The 14,486-nt window shown below is 45.7% G+C and overlaps 1 protein-coding gene across 1 annotated transcript; it reads left to right on the top strand.

Annotated features, from left to right (window-relative positions):
• Positions 1-7,196: 7,196 nt before the first annotated feature.
• LOC118081257 (uncharacterized) lies at positions 7,197-14,486 on the top strand. Its single transcript, XM_088664293.1, has 3 exons — positions 7,197-7,307; positions 8,675-8,752; positions 11,951-14,486. Exons 1-3 carry the CDS (start codon positions 7,259-7,261, stop codon positions 13,510-13,512), a joined length of 1,689 nt encoding a protein of 562 aa, XP_088520419.1. The 5' UTR covers positions 7,197-7,258; the 3' UTR covers positions 13,513-14,486.

A 14,486-nucleotide genomic window follows, 5' to 3' on the forward strand; every position in this document is an offset into this window, starting at 1 on the left:
CGGAAGGTTTGGTTTCTTCTCTGCAGGTGACATTAGAGAGGCAAGGAAGGAGTCCAGTTAAGGCTGAAGACGTCTGTCTCCCACAGACAGAAGAGTTATGTTGAACAACATGCTGTGTGTGTTTTGTGTGTGTTTTGTGTGTGTGTGTGTGTGTGTGTGAGAGAGAGAGAGAGAGAGAGAGAATAAGAAGTGAATTTAGGGGCAGACTGACAGGCGTTAACTAACACACAGGATGGTCTTGTTAGTGACCAGGCTGGATGGGTGGGACATCAATTGACAAATAGCACAGGTAGTGAATGTCCTTGCCAAAGGACAGTCGGGGTGTGTGTGTCATAAGCAGGACTGGCGCCTATCTGTCAAGGCTTCAGGGAATCCGATCCCTCCCCCAGGGGCAGCCAAGAAGCAGATAAACCAAAAAAACCAGTTCATACCAAGTAATTTATTCACTGCACACAGAAAGGGAGACGAAGGAATGCAATCTATCTAGGATGATGGCGTTGCTCCTCCAAGTAAAGTCCCACCTCTTCCGTCTCTCCTATTCTATGTCATCCCCACATCGGCTAATCTGAGCCTTCTGCCTCTGAGCTTTCTGTTCTACTACCCTCAATGCACTCCTGGTCCTGGGAGGGGGTGTCAGGAATGCTTTCCAAGGACACTGAGTCTGCCAGCTTTCTCTCCTGGTGCTGCTGCTTCCTGCCGTTCCTCTTCTGATATTCCCCAGCTTCTCCCCTCTGCAGCATCTGAACGATGCCCCTCTACAAACCACTGATCTAAATCTATACTGTCCTCGGGAAGGTTCAGGAGAAGGGGGGATGGTCCCCACCATTCCTCCTCAGTCCAGTCCCTGACAGCGGGGACACGGGGAGGTGCTGTGGGAAAAGGCCCTTAGCTGCCCATTTCTCAAGGCGGTTTGTGAGGGACCTCCTGCCAGGCTGCTTCATATGCAAAGAGAGTACCTAAAGGGCCTACCTGAGAGTGAGATACTTGACCATGAGAGGGAAGCGAGTCTTTAAAAAGCTGCACTGCGCCTGCGGCCTATATTCCCTCTCTGCACCGGGGATACAAGGTCACCTTCCTGTACAAGGAGACCCAGGCTCCCCACCCAACTTCAGGGGATCCAGTTCCCTTTACAGCACCTGGGTTCTAAGAAAGGATCCTCTAAGATGCTGACCAATGTTCTGAGAATCGCGGGTTGATTCTTTGCAGTGCAACCCCGCTCCGGGGACTTGCGCTCTCTCAGCGTCCGCTCATCGGTCAGCACAAAAAAAAATTGGAGACTTCAGCTAGGGTTAAGCAAAAGCAAAGCTGCTGGTGAATCTGTTCATTTATTTGGTCTTTTGTTGCAACGGGGTTCCTGCTTCCAACTATCAAAAGAAGAGAGACCCCCGAACACGGTAGCATCTTTCAAAAGTTCAGATTTCGCCCAGCCCTGTTAAATAAAGCCCACCTCAAAAAGTGACAGAAATTTCACCAAAAGGAGGAACTCAACTGGAATTTGAATCCATTATTTGCAACCTGTCCATCGAGATGCTTTGAATTGTGAGCCTCTGGCTCTCTATTACATTTTTATATTTTCAGCCTGGATAGAGCAAGGTGCTGATAATGCCAAGGTTGCAGGTTCGGTTCCCAGCTACATATTCCCGCATTGCAAGGGATTGGACTCCTCAGGGTCCCTTCCAACTCTACAATTCTATGGTTCTGTGATGCCCATTTGCATTTTCTTCTGGCATTTTAACTAATCCATGCCCTGCTTCATTCATCGCAATCTTGCGTATTCATGCGTAGATCAAATTTCAAGTTCAGTTGGAGTCCGTTGTTTATTGTCCGTGATGCTTCCGACTTCCTGGCAGAAACTGAAATCATGTGGTTTCTAAGAGAACAGAGAAGGAGTAGTTGGTTTTTTTTAGCAAGTCACAGGATGCTGTGACACCAGGGAGATAAACACACACGAACCTTTGCCCTAAACTGTGTGCTTGTTCTCATAGTTGTAGCTGCAGCCAGACGAGAAGAGTTTTCCAGAGCTCCAAACTCACCTCTGTCTTGTTGTATCTGCAATTGAGAGAATCAGCAAGCTGTTCCAGGGTGAGGGTTTTTTTGGGGGGGGGGGGCAGGGGATAAGTCTGGATTATATCCTTGGACCTCTTCCAAGCCTGCAATCCTGTATTCAGTGAGAGAAGGCCAAACAAGGTGTTTTTGGAAGACAATGACCTTAGCTGCATCATCAATGATGCAGACCAAAGGATTCAAATTACAGGAAAGGTGATTTAGAGGAAACACTTTCTGGTGTTGAGACCTGTTTGACAGTGGAGCAGAAGGTGGTAGTTTTTAAATAGAGGTTGGATGGCCATCCGTCAGGGATTCTTTCAGTGTGGTTCCTGCATTGCAGGGGGGTTGGACTAGATGACCCTTGGGGGTGGGTCCCTTCCAACTCTGCAATTCTATGGCTCTGTGCCTCTCCTCAGCATCTTAAGGAATAAGTTGGGTTGCAATAGCTTCAACTAAGGGGTGGTTTTTTCCAGGGAAGGCAATTTCCCCACGGGCCTCACCTGGCTGGCTGCCACACCATCCTGCAAGATCTGTTCGGGGCGGTATGGGGACCTTGCGAGAACTGCCTCACTGAGGCAAGATCTGCTGGCAAGAGTTGCTGTGCTCACTAGGCCTGGCCTCCTGAGTTGTTTTGTTTCTGTTAATAGAGAGAGTTAACTTCAGTGACACCACGGGGCCTTCTCGGTAGTGGTGCCTGTAACGGATTAGCCCCAGGATGGAAGAAGAAGAAGAAGAAGAAGAAGAAGAAGAAGAAGAAGAAGAAGAAGAAGAAGAAGAAGAAGAAGAAGAAGAGTAGTAGTAGTAGTTTGGATTTGATATCCCGCTTTATCACCACCCGAAGGAGTCTCAAAGCGGCTAACAATCTCCTTTCCCCTCCTCCCCCACAACAAACACTCTGTGAGGTGGGTAGGGCTGAGAGACTTCAGAGAAGTGTGACTAGCCCAAGGTCACCCAGCAGCTGCATGTGGAGGAGCGGAGACATGAACACGGTTCCCCAGATTAGGAGTCTACCGCTCTTAACCACTATACCACACTGGCGCTTATTACACCCTGGATTAGAAAGAGTTAATCCACCTCCATCTTAACTGACAAGCATCAAGCCGGCAGGTTTAAAAAGGAGGGAATAACCGGTTTTTTGGCAGTTGGAAGAGGGGGAGGTTGGTGACGAAGTGGGAAGAAGGTGGTTGTGGGGCCAGGATAGTGGTGGTTTAGGTTAGGTTTAGGATAACTTGAAATTAAAGTCGGACAGAGTTAATGTATAACTGTAACTAAACTTGTAGACTTATCAATCGTTAAGAAAAGAAAAACCTATGTTCTCAAGAAAATAAAATTCATCTTCTTTTTGTGCCAAAGAGTATCGTCTTGGTTATTCCAGCAGCGTATTAAAACTCACAGAGGTGGAGACTCAGAATTGGGCAAAACCTCCCTAAGGAAAAGGGAATAGTTTGTGTCCTAGAGTCACACAGGAAGGGCAGTATGGTGAAAACCTAGAGTGCCACAAGTTTGCCAGGGTGATATGGCAGACTGATACAGTGGGGATCTGATTTGGGGGAGTCCCTGTTCTGTAGGCAAGAGGTTGTTCATTCAAATAGCCCTGAGTGTTTGTGAAATCAGGCCACGAAAGCTGGAATTTGACTCTCTTTACTGAGAAGCCCGGAATTGAGGGGTTTATTTTAAGGCGTAAGGAATTGAGTGGGGATTGCTTTACCCCTGTACCCTTTCGTCTCATAATCTATTGGCAACATCGGCGAGGGGGGTTCATCGCAGTGCCCACCCTGTGGAACGCCTTCCTATCAGATGTCAAGGAGATGATACTGTTGTAAGCCAAAAAATGGCTTATCTTCTGAGTTAGCCCAATAAAACTCAGAGACAAGAGGAGTTAGGAGTCCATTATGTTTATTGCAAGGCAATAAGGTTACAGTTGAATCTTTTCGCAAAACTGCAACCCTGCCCAAAGGTTGGGCAGGAATTTATAACATTTCAGACAAAGGATTTTGATTTAACCAATCACATAAAGCATTACAGCATTTAATATTTTAATATTCATCATTATGTCATTTCATATTTAATACGTATGTCATTACCTAATCTAATACACATGCGCAGTAAGCATTGCTAACTAGGCCAAGGATTGCTAACTAGGCCTTTGATTCTCAATAATATGTTACATTGTGAGATAGTATGCGTGTTGGGAACCTGTGGTATGTGTACTATGTAACAATTTGTGTTCTAGTTTATGAATTATATCTTTGTGATTTGCGCGTTAGCTGACCTTCTGTTCTGGTAAAAGAACGGCATCTTGCTAAATCATCAGTTTCTTAAAGCAACAAGCTCCCATAATTCACTATTATAAGCATATTCCAGGATTTATAGGGATTTACATTATCACCTTAATTGGGGCCCTTTGGGCCCCTGCTACAATACAACCTTTAGAAGACATCTGAAGACAGTCCTGCATACGGAAGCTTTTCAAGGTTTCATGTTTTATTATCTTTATATATATGTTGGAAGCCTCCCAGAGCGGCTGGGACAACCCAGTCAGCTGGGCGGGGTAAAATAATACATTAAAATCATAGAATCTTAGAGCTGGAAGGGACCCAAGTGTCATCTAGTCCAACCCCACACAATGTAGGAATGTCAGCTAAAGTGCCATTGTTATTGTTGAAACAAACAAACAAACAAACAAAAATTCCTTCTAGTAGCACCTTAGAGACCAACTAAGTTTGTCATTGGTATGAGCTTTCGTGTGCATGAACACTTCTTCAGATACCTGTTGTTGTTGTTGTTGTTTGTTGTTGTTGCCTGCTCCTGACAGCTGCCCTGACAAAAAAACCTGGTGGTCTTCCCTAAGTGGGGAAGGAGGCACAATTTTGCGGTCCAGCTCAGGTGCCAAAATGCCTTGGGTCAATCCTGATTCCTTGCATGGATTTTAACATTTAGCAGCCTTCCTTTCTCCTTTCAAAAGAGGCTGTTGATGGTGCAGCAGCGCCCTCTGCTCTCCAAAAGGAAAATTGCCGCTTCTTCGTTCTCACCTGATTTCCCAGAAAAGACAGAGTTCTCATCCAAAAGGAAATCCCCGAAAAGGCGGGCCAACTGCCTCCTGAACCAGCAGCCAAAAACTTTGTTTAATTGCTGGCAGCATTTCAGAGCCTGCTTCCGGCCACAAGGGACTCCACAGAGAGCTACAGAAAATAAATTCTTACAACATTTGGAGTAGTTAAACCTCTTTCTAAAAATATAGCTGCAGCCAGCTCATGGCTGTCTGAGCTCCAAACCAAACACAGGGTTGTGGTGGTTGTTTTTAAAGCTGCAGCACAAGATCAGATTGGTGCTGGTGGGGAGGGGAGGGAGCTCAAAGGTAGATGTGACCCGAAAGCAAACTCAGATAAGCTTCATCTCAAGCCAACTGGTAAAATAATAAGGAAGGGGAAGAAAGAGGCATTTGCTAAAGCCAGGAGACAAAGTCCAGCACCTATTATTATTATTATTATTAGAATAATAGAATCATAGAGTTTGAAGAGACCACAAGGCCCATCCAGTCCAACCCCCTGCCAAGCAGGAAACACCATTATTATTATTATTATTATTATTATTATTATTATTATTATTACTACTACTACTACTACTAGCTGGCCCAGCCACGCATTGCTATGGGTTTTGTGTTAAATGGACCTGTGGGATTTTGTGATGTCATCTGGCGGCACAGCTTTGGAGGTGGCAGCGTGCGATCTGCCTTTCTATTGGATGCTGCTGGAGTCTTCAGAGCTTCTGGTGGTGACGTCTAATTTGGGCACCACTTTTTTGTGTTTAATCATTATTTTAGGTGTGAAAGGTGTGTTTTTTGATATTTTTAAATGACAGATCCCTCCCTGAAGGGCATGGAATGTTGTGGCCAAATTTGTTACATACGGTTCAGCGGTTACGGAGAAAGGCTGTGACCTCTGTGCGCGCAATGCCTACATTTATATATATATATATATATATATATATATATATATATATATATATATATACCCATCTGGCTGTGTTTCCCCAGCTACTCTGGGCAGCTTCCAGCACATATAAAAACATAATAAAATGTCCAAAACATTAAAAGCTTCCCAATACAGGGCTGCCTTCAGATGTCTTCTAAAAATTGTCTTCTGCCACTCTGGGAAGATTTTCAGCTACAGTTCAGAGCCACAGCATTGGAGGTCTCCCAGAGGGCATCTCCAGCCCACTGCTTGATGCAGGACATACAAAGCATGCTTGTTCTCTCCTGCTCCAGAGGGTAGCACTCGAACCCATGGCTTCAAGCTACAAGAAATAAGTTTATGACATCAGGAAAAACTTTCTGACAGTAAGAGCTCTTTGAATGGTCTCCCTCCGGAGGTGGTGGTCTATTCTTCCTTGGAGGTTTTTGAGCAGAGGTTGGGTGGCCATCTGTCATGGATGCAGCGGAGGTGCTCCATGCTCCGCCACCGGGGGCGGAGAGCAGGCGCACTGCCCCCAGGGACGTGGCGCATGTTCTGGGGGCAGGGTGTTCATTTGGGGGCGGGGCGCGCTGCGAGCAGGGGCGGGGGCGCACGTTTTGGGGGTGGGGCGGACAGCCGCAATGGCGCCCCTGGGATCGCACCGCCCCTATCTTCCTATGCCCCTGCATGGATGCTTCAGTTGAGATTCCTGCATGGCAGGGGGTTGGACTAGATGACCCTTGGGTCCCTTCCAACTCTAAACTATGATTCTACAGCTCTCTGGTCTGTGCTTTAAGACCTCCAAGGAGGGGAAGTCCAATGCTTCTGTAAATCATTGGATTCAATATCAAACCACTCCATCCCTCAAGACAACATTAAACATTTTTTTTAAAAAAAAACACTTCCCCATCCAGGGCTGCCTTCAGATGTCTTCCAATTATTTGTCTCCTTGGCTTGGGGGTGGTATAACTCCATACCATCCAACATTTCTCCGATGAAAATAGGGACACCCTAAGGAAAGAAATCAGAAACCTGAAAATCTGGGACTGTCCCTGGAAAATCGGGACACTTGGAGGGTCTGCTCTCTGTGTGTAAGAGAGACACACAGAGAAAGAATAATTCAAGCAGCTGTGATTTCTTTTGGGGGGGGGCAGCTCCTGCCAACTCGGTCCTCCAAAGAACATAGGAACTGAGCTGTGGTTCCTAGAGAGGCAGGAAGTTTCCCCCATGTGTGGGAGAGAGGGTGGAATTGCCAGACAATGGTGCCTTCGCCTCCCTCCGCATCCCAGCGAAAGGAAGGCAGGCCAGGTGAGATTCAGCAGGAGGGAGGGAGGGAAGGAGGGGTGGGTGTGTTTGTGCAGAAAATGACAAGACCCCCCAAAAATGAATAAATTGAGAGGAGGGGGCGACACTGGAGGGATGGATTGGGAAGGGCAGCAGGTGGGAGAGGGAGAATTTTCCCTTTTTGGAGAGAAAGGGGAAGTCTAACTCCTCTCTTAGACGCGTAGGTGGCGGGAGGGGGTCGTGATCTATGCAATACAAAAGGGGATTGTTATGTACTGTATATTTCAGGGATCCAGATATCTGCCAAGTTTCCATTGCACGATCCCCTTGAAGCAACACGCCCCCTCCCCTCCCCGCCCATCCCACCATTCATTCGCATGGGGAAATTGTGGGTGGGGAAGAAGAGGGTGCCTGGGAATCAGCCCTGCTTTGCGAGGTGGGGGGAGAGAGGGAGGTGAAAAAGACCCCCCCCCAAAAAAAACCCACTCCGAGCTCCTCCAGCTGCAAAGGGCGTCTGCCCTCCAAGCCCCCCTCCTTCCCTCCCTCCCGCTTTGCATTGCATTGTCTTCCTGCCCTCCCTTCTCATTCAGATATCTCTCCACACTAACCCCGGGACAGGAGAAATGGCATTGCTGGGAGGACTGCAGAATCATGCCATTGTAGAGTTGGAAGGGACCCCCGAGGGGCATCTAGTCCAACCCCTTTGTGAAGCAAGTATCCCTGCCGGAAGACTTGTTGAAATACTTGCTTTTCGGATCTGGTGCACTTTGCACCTGGAATCGTAGAATGGTAGAGTTGGAAGGCAACCCCAGGGTCATCTAGTCCAACCCCCTGCAGTGCAGGCATCTCAGCTGAAGCATCCATGACAAATGAGCTGGGATAGCTCAGTTAGTAGAGCATGGGACTCTTAATCTCAGGGTTGTGCATTCGAGCCCCACATTGGGTGAAGGGGGTTGGACTAGATGACCCTCAGGGTCCCTTCCAATTCTACCATTCTATGGACCTCTGCTTAAAAGTCTCCAAGAAGGAGAGTCCACCACCTTCTGAGGGAGACTGTTCTGCTGCCGAACAGGTCTCTCTTACTGTCAGAAAAGTTCTTCCTGATGTCGAATCGGAATCTTCTTTTGTGTAACTTAAATCCATTGGTACAGATCCTACTTTCCGGAGCAGGAGAAAACCGGCTTAGCTTATGCCTGTGGCTTGCTTTTCCTTGCATCTGGGAGTGCTCCCTTGCCTTTGCCAAACTGGTGCTCTCCAAATTGTGGTTGGACTTCAGCTCCCATCAGCCCCAGCCATCATCACAAATGGTAAAAGGCGGTGGGAGCTGTAGTCCAGCCACACCTGGCAGGGAAACTGGCATAGGATTCATGCTTCCTCCGTCTCCCCCACAGCCACTGCGATGCCATTGGAGGACCCACCTAGATCGTCTCTTCTTTGGGCTGGAGCGCAAAATCCGGCAGACGCCTCAGGTAAGGGAAGGGACTCGTGGGGAGAGATGGAGGAGGCAGCTGGAGGGATTCCTTCTGGGTCACGATGTGTGTGTTTGCAGAGAGGGGTTCAGGAACTGACAATATTCCTCTTTCTGTTCACGTTTGGCGCCGCAAGATGTTAACACTTCTCCTTTCCCATCTGCAGAATCAGCCTTGTCCATTTCATATATGTTTTTAAATACTTTTCAGGTTTATACATTTCACTGATTTTACAATCATTTTGACATTTCAAAGCTTGACTTCCTTCCCCTTCTTTCTGCGGTTCCTTAAATTTATTTTTAATATCTTCTGCATATCCAAATAAACTTAATTTGCTCATTTATTCATCTTTAAATATATACTCTTATGAAACTGCAGGTTATTACAATAATCCTGCCAATGTTCTTATCTGTTTACACTTTGGTTGTAAATATTCAATAGACCATTTTCATTCTTTTATAAAAAGTTTGTGATCTTGATTTCTTATTCTTCCAGTAAGTTTTGCCATTTCTGCATATTCCATAAGTTTTTGTATCCATTCTTCCTTTGATGGGACTTCTGCCTCTTTCCATTTTGGGGCAAGTAACATTCTTGCTGCTATAGTCGCATACATGAATAAATTTGTGTACAGTTTGAATAGTTCTGTCCCTATAATTTCCAAAAGAAAAGCTTCTAGGTTTTTTTTTTTTTTACAAACATTCTTTTAAACATCCTTTTCATTTCATTATACTGTATATCATTTCCCAGGAAGCCCAGCACAGGCTTGTCCATTTCAGATCCCTCCGAGCTGCCAAACTTGCTTGATGGCTCAGGAGATACAAGAGCCCATCACAGAATGCGATTCAAATAGTGCAAGTTTTTCTGCTTAGCTGATGGAATTATTATTATTATTATTATTATTATTACTACTACTACTACTGCTACTACTATTTCTATTATTGATTAAATTTATAAACCACCCTTCCTCTAAGGATCACAGGGCAGTAGGGCTGAGCAATGTCTGGTTTTCAACCTCGTGATATATCACCAGCTAAACATTGCGATATGCCGATATATCACAATGTCTGAAATAAGGATGGTGAACAGGGTAATGTCCTGGCAACTGCTGCTACTTAGGGATCTAAAACTGGTCCATTTTCAGTGGTACCTTGGTTCTCGAACTTAATTCGTTCCGGGAGTCCGTTCGACTTCCGAAACCATTCAAAAACCAAGGCATGGCTTCCCATTGGATGCAGGAGCTTCCTGCACTCAATCGGAAGCTGCGTTGGACGTTCGGCTTCCGAAAAATGTCCGCAAACCAGAACACTTACTTCCCGGTTTGCGGTGTTCGGGAGCCGATTTGTTTGGCAACTAAGCCGTTTGGGAACCAAGGTTTGACTGTACAGAGCAACAGGGGCAGCAGGAATCATGAGAGAAGTGATGACCAGCTTCATGGTTTTTGCCGCATCATGATTTAAAAAAACTAGAGTGCACACGCATCGTGATTCACGACATATCACCATGTCGAATATTATGGAGCCATCACCGCGCTGTGGACTTCAAACTGATTTTGGATGTAGCGACACGTCCCCCAGCCATATAGGGTGGTTTGCAATATGAGAAGACAAATGCATAGCAGAGTAACAAACACAAACAGTTGAAAAAGAAACAACCCTCTCTTTCCTCCTCCCCCCGATGCACAGTGCTGCAGGCAGTGGTTCTCCTGCTCCCCTCCCCATCTGATTTTGGGGGGCACTGAGGTGGGAGGAGGGGGAAAGCACTGTTGCACTGAGAAGACTGGAAATGTTTGTTGAATATATGGGGGGGGATTGTGTACACTTGAAAACATTGGCAGCATCAAGATAAATTCAACAGTAATAATGGAATACTGAATGGTTGTTAATAATAATAATAATAATAATAATAATAATAATAATAATAATAATATATTTATACCGCACCCATCTGGCTGGGTTTCCCCATTCACTCTAGGCAGCTTCCAACAGAAATATTAGAATACACTAATTTCTTAAAGATTAAAAGCTTCCCTAAACAGGGCTGCCTTCAGATGTCCTCTAAAAGTCTGAAAGGTTTAATTTACCTAAAATATACAGGGATTTGTGATATGCAAAACGAACCATGGAAAGAGAAGATGGGAAGTCAAGGATATTTTAAGGTTGTTTAAATGAGTATTGTAAATTGTAAAACAGAAAATTTATATTTATACATTTTGTTCCATGCTGGAACAAAATTATAGCACTTTTGCAGTAACAGGACTTATTGCACTGGCTCTTGCCAGCACAACTGTTTAGTTGAATCCGGTTGTAAGAATCCAATTGCTGCATTTTTCATAAGCCTCCACACCATTGGTAGACTTAAAATAAAATAAAATAAAATAAATGACTTTCACAGCAGCTTTCTCCTGCTTGGCTTATGTGTCTGTCTGGCTTATTCATTGTTCCCCCCTTTCAAACAGGGAGCAGTTGTACATGTGGGGGAAATTACCTTCAAATGAAGAACCCTCCTTTCTTTCAGCGGAGAAGAAGGTGACTGTGTATTTCGCCAAGGGGGAGTAAAATCCTCCCGGATCCAGACCACAGAGCTTTGTAGATGGAAGCCACGATGGAGAGTTGTGGGAATCTGGACTCTTTGGGTAAAGATCTCTTTGGCTGATTGATGTTGGAGAGGGGGAACTCCTGTTCTGAGTATTTGCCACCACAATTTAGGTGTCCCAGCATGGAACATAGTCAGTGCTGTTAACCAGAAGGTTGGTGGTTCGAGCCCTGGGAGGGATGGCTATGAACTGTATTAATGCATCACAGAGGGTTGAGCTAGATGACCCTTGGTTCCCTTCCAACTATAATTCTATGATTCTATGAAATATTTTTACCAATAAATTGGTTTTGTTCTTTTATTATTATTATTATAATTTTACTTTCAAATAGTACACCTGGTAAGCACCAAGGCTTGGGCATTGTAATGAACTTTGGAATAAAGCTTTTGGAAATAATCATGCAAAATATTGCAGTCAGCAATCTTTAGAGCTGAGAGGAATACAGCTGAGTGCCTGCTGTAAGCTAGATTTTAGCAGTGCGGACAGAGAAGAATGGGGATAATTTTGGAGATGTTGTCATTAGAGAAATGGCTAATTTGACTCAGTTCCCTGATGAGATTTCTGCCTTGAACTCCTAACATGAAGTTTTTCTTTTCTGCGAGCAGGCGACAGTCAGAAGGACAATGAGAATTCTGCAGAGCCATCTGAGGTGTCATCAGAAACGGCCCAGCATGCAGTGGGAAAGGAGCTGCTTGGCTTTCAAAAGGGATGGAAAAAGCACAAGGGAAACCAGCCGAAGGCAGGGAGGAAGACGTTCTCTACTTCTCCGGGTGCCAGTGTCCACAAACTCCTAATCCCACAGGAAGATCAGAAAGGAAATAGAAAAGAAAAATGCCCGGAGTGTGGGAAAACATTCAAAGGTAAATCAAACTTGAACAGGCATTGTAGAACCCACACAGGGGAGAAACCCTACGAGTGCCTGGAATGTGGAAAGAGCTTTGGTCACAGTCACCATCTTACCGTTCATCAGAGAACTCACACTGGGGAGAAACCCTATAAATGCACGCGGTGCGGAAAAGCCTTCAGCGACAGCGGAAGCCTTACTACCCATGAAAGAATTCACACAGGGGAGAAACCATACAAGTGTACGGACTGTGGAAAGAGCTTCAGCAACAGCGGAAGTCTTCATACACATAGGAGGACTCACACGGGCGAAAAACCGTATAAGTGCCTGGAATGTGGAAAGAACTTCATCCATAGCGGAAGCCTTCATGCACATCAGAGAATCCACACAAGGGAGAAAATGTACGTATGTATGGACTGCAGGAAAAGTTTTGCTTCCGGCAGCCCCTTTAACGCACATCCCGAAACCCACACAGAGGAGAAACCTTATAAATGTATGGCGTGTAGAAAGAGGTTCTTCAGTGGCGGAAGCCTTAATTCTCCACCAAGAATCCACCCAGGGGAGAAACCATACGAGTGCATTGTGTGTGGGAAAAGCTTCAGTGATGGCAAAAGTCTGACCGCGCATGAAATAAGTCACACGGGGGGAAAGCCATATAAGTGCCTGGAGTGCGGGAAAAGCTTCCGCCAAAGCTATAATCTCACGTCACATCAGAAAACTCACACCGGGGCGAAACCTTATAAATGCATGGCGTGTGGGAAAAGCTTCAGTCGTAGTGGGAGCCTTCTTTCCCATCAGAGAACCCACACGGGAGAGAAGCCCTATAAGTGTATGGAGTGTGGAAAGAGCTTCATCGAGAGCCAGCAGCTTACCTTACATCAAAGAACTCACACGGGAGAGAAGCCCTATAAATGCACGGAGTGCGGGAAGACCTTCAGCACGAGCGGAAGCCTTAGCAGGCACCAAACGACTCACACAGGGGAGAAGCCCTTTAAATGTGCTGAGTGTGGGAAGAATTTCGGTCAGAGGACACACCTTACTAAACATGAAAGAACGCACACAGGCGAGAAGCCCTACAAATGTACGGAGTGCGGGAAGAGCTTCAGCACGGGCGGAAGCCTTCACAGGCATCAGACGACCCACACAGGGGAGAAACCTTTCAAATGCTCGGAATGTGGGAAAAGGTTCAGCCGTCGAGGGAATCTCAATACACATCAGAGAACCCACACAGGGGCAAAGCGACGTGAGCATGTGGAATGTGAGAAAAGCTTCTGTGCAAGCGGCAGCCTTACCTCGTATCAGTGGATCAGTGAAGATGGTTAGCTGTATCTGGTATAAATGTCTGTATTAATGTGCATTTGTTAGTTTCAAAAAATTAGGGTAGCCGTGTGGGGCAAGACTTTTCTGGCACCTGAAAGACTGAAACCAATTTATTGAGGCATAAGCTTTTATGGCCTAAAGTTCACATCATCATTTACCGTACATGGTTTTATCTCAGTCAGGAGGCACTCCCCCAATTTGTGCACACACACCCTCAGTTTTTGTGAGGGTTCCCTTCCAGGTCATCATGAATGTCAACGGTGCACAGGTAAGCCCGCCACACCCTGTTGCACCCACTTCCAGGGCCGAAAATGGGGTATCCATGCTTTGAACACATGCGCAAATGGGGAGTTGCCTGTATACACATGTGGGTGTACAAAGAAAAATCAAAATATTGAGGTTAGATGGAAAGGAAATGCAGAAAATGCTGTGACAAGTAAGTTAAGCTTCAGGGAAAAAGAGTGACTGTGCCTAAGTAATAACACAAGCATCCTAGAGTTGCTCAGTTAATTGCTGAGGTTGTATTTCTTGCGTATAAGAAAATTTAAATTGCCCCAGGAAGCGTTGATTCAATTTTACAGAGGTATCATTGAAACTGTTCTCTGTAATTCTATTACTGCCTGGTATGGCACGGCCTCCAAGATGGACAAGAAAAGGCTCCAACGAGCAGTCAGAATTGCAGAAAGGGTAATTGGTGCTAGTTTGCCTTCAATAGAGTCACTTCATGCTATCTGAACTAGGAAGAGAGCAAAGCAAATTGTCCCAGATCCTTTGCATCCCAGTCATCAGCTGTTTGATTTACTTCCATCTGGACGTCGCTACAGGACTCTATACACAAAACCGGCTAGGGACAGGAACCGTTTCCCCCCATGTGCCATCAAATTGTTAAATTCGTAGTTGTGTAGCGGAAGAGGAGGTCAGTTCCTTTGTTGTGTTACTGTATTGTGCAACAGTATTAAAGTATGTTTACATTGCAA

This window comes from Zootoca vivipara, chromosome 2, assembly GCF_965207765.1.
Source record: "Zootoca vivipara chromosome 2, rZooViv2.hap1.1, whole genome shotgun sequence".
In the NCBI taxonomy this organism is placed as follows: Eukaryota; Metazoa; Chordata; class Lepidosauria; order Squamata; family Lacertidae; genus Zootoca; species Zootoca vivipara.

What these genes read in the sequence shown, in the direction of transcription:
- LOC118081257 (XM_088664293.1), top strand. Translation starts at nt 7,259, where the DNA reads ATGGTGCCTTCGCCTCCCTCCGCATCCCAGCGAAAGGAAGGCAGGCCA. An exon ending in GCGAAAGGAAGGCAGGCCAG is followed by an intron (nt 7,308 to 8,674) that starts GTGAGATTCAGC and finishes TCTCCCCCACAG; the next exon opens with CCACTGCGATGCCATTGGAG. An exon ending in AAATCCGGCAGACGCCTCAG is followed by an intron (nt 8,753 to 11,950) that starts GTAAGGGAAGGG and finishes TTCTGCGAGCAG; the next exon opens with GCGACAGTCAGAAGGACAAT.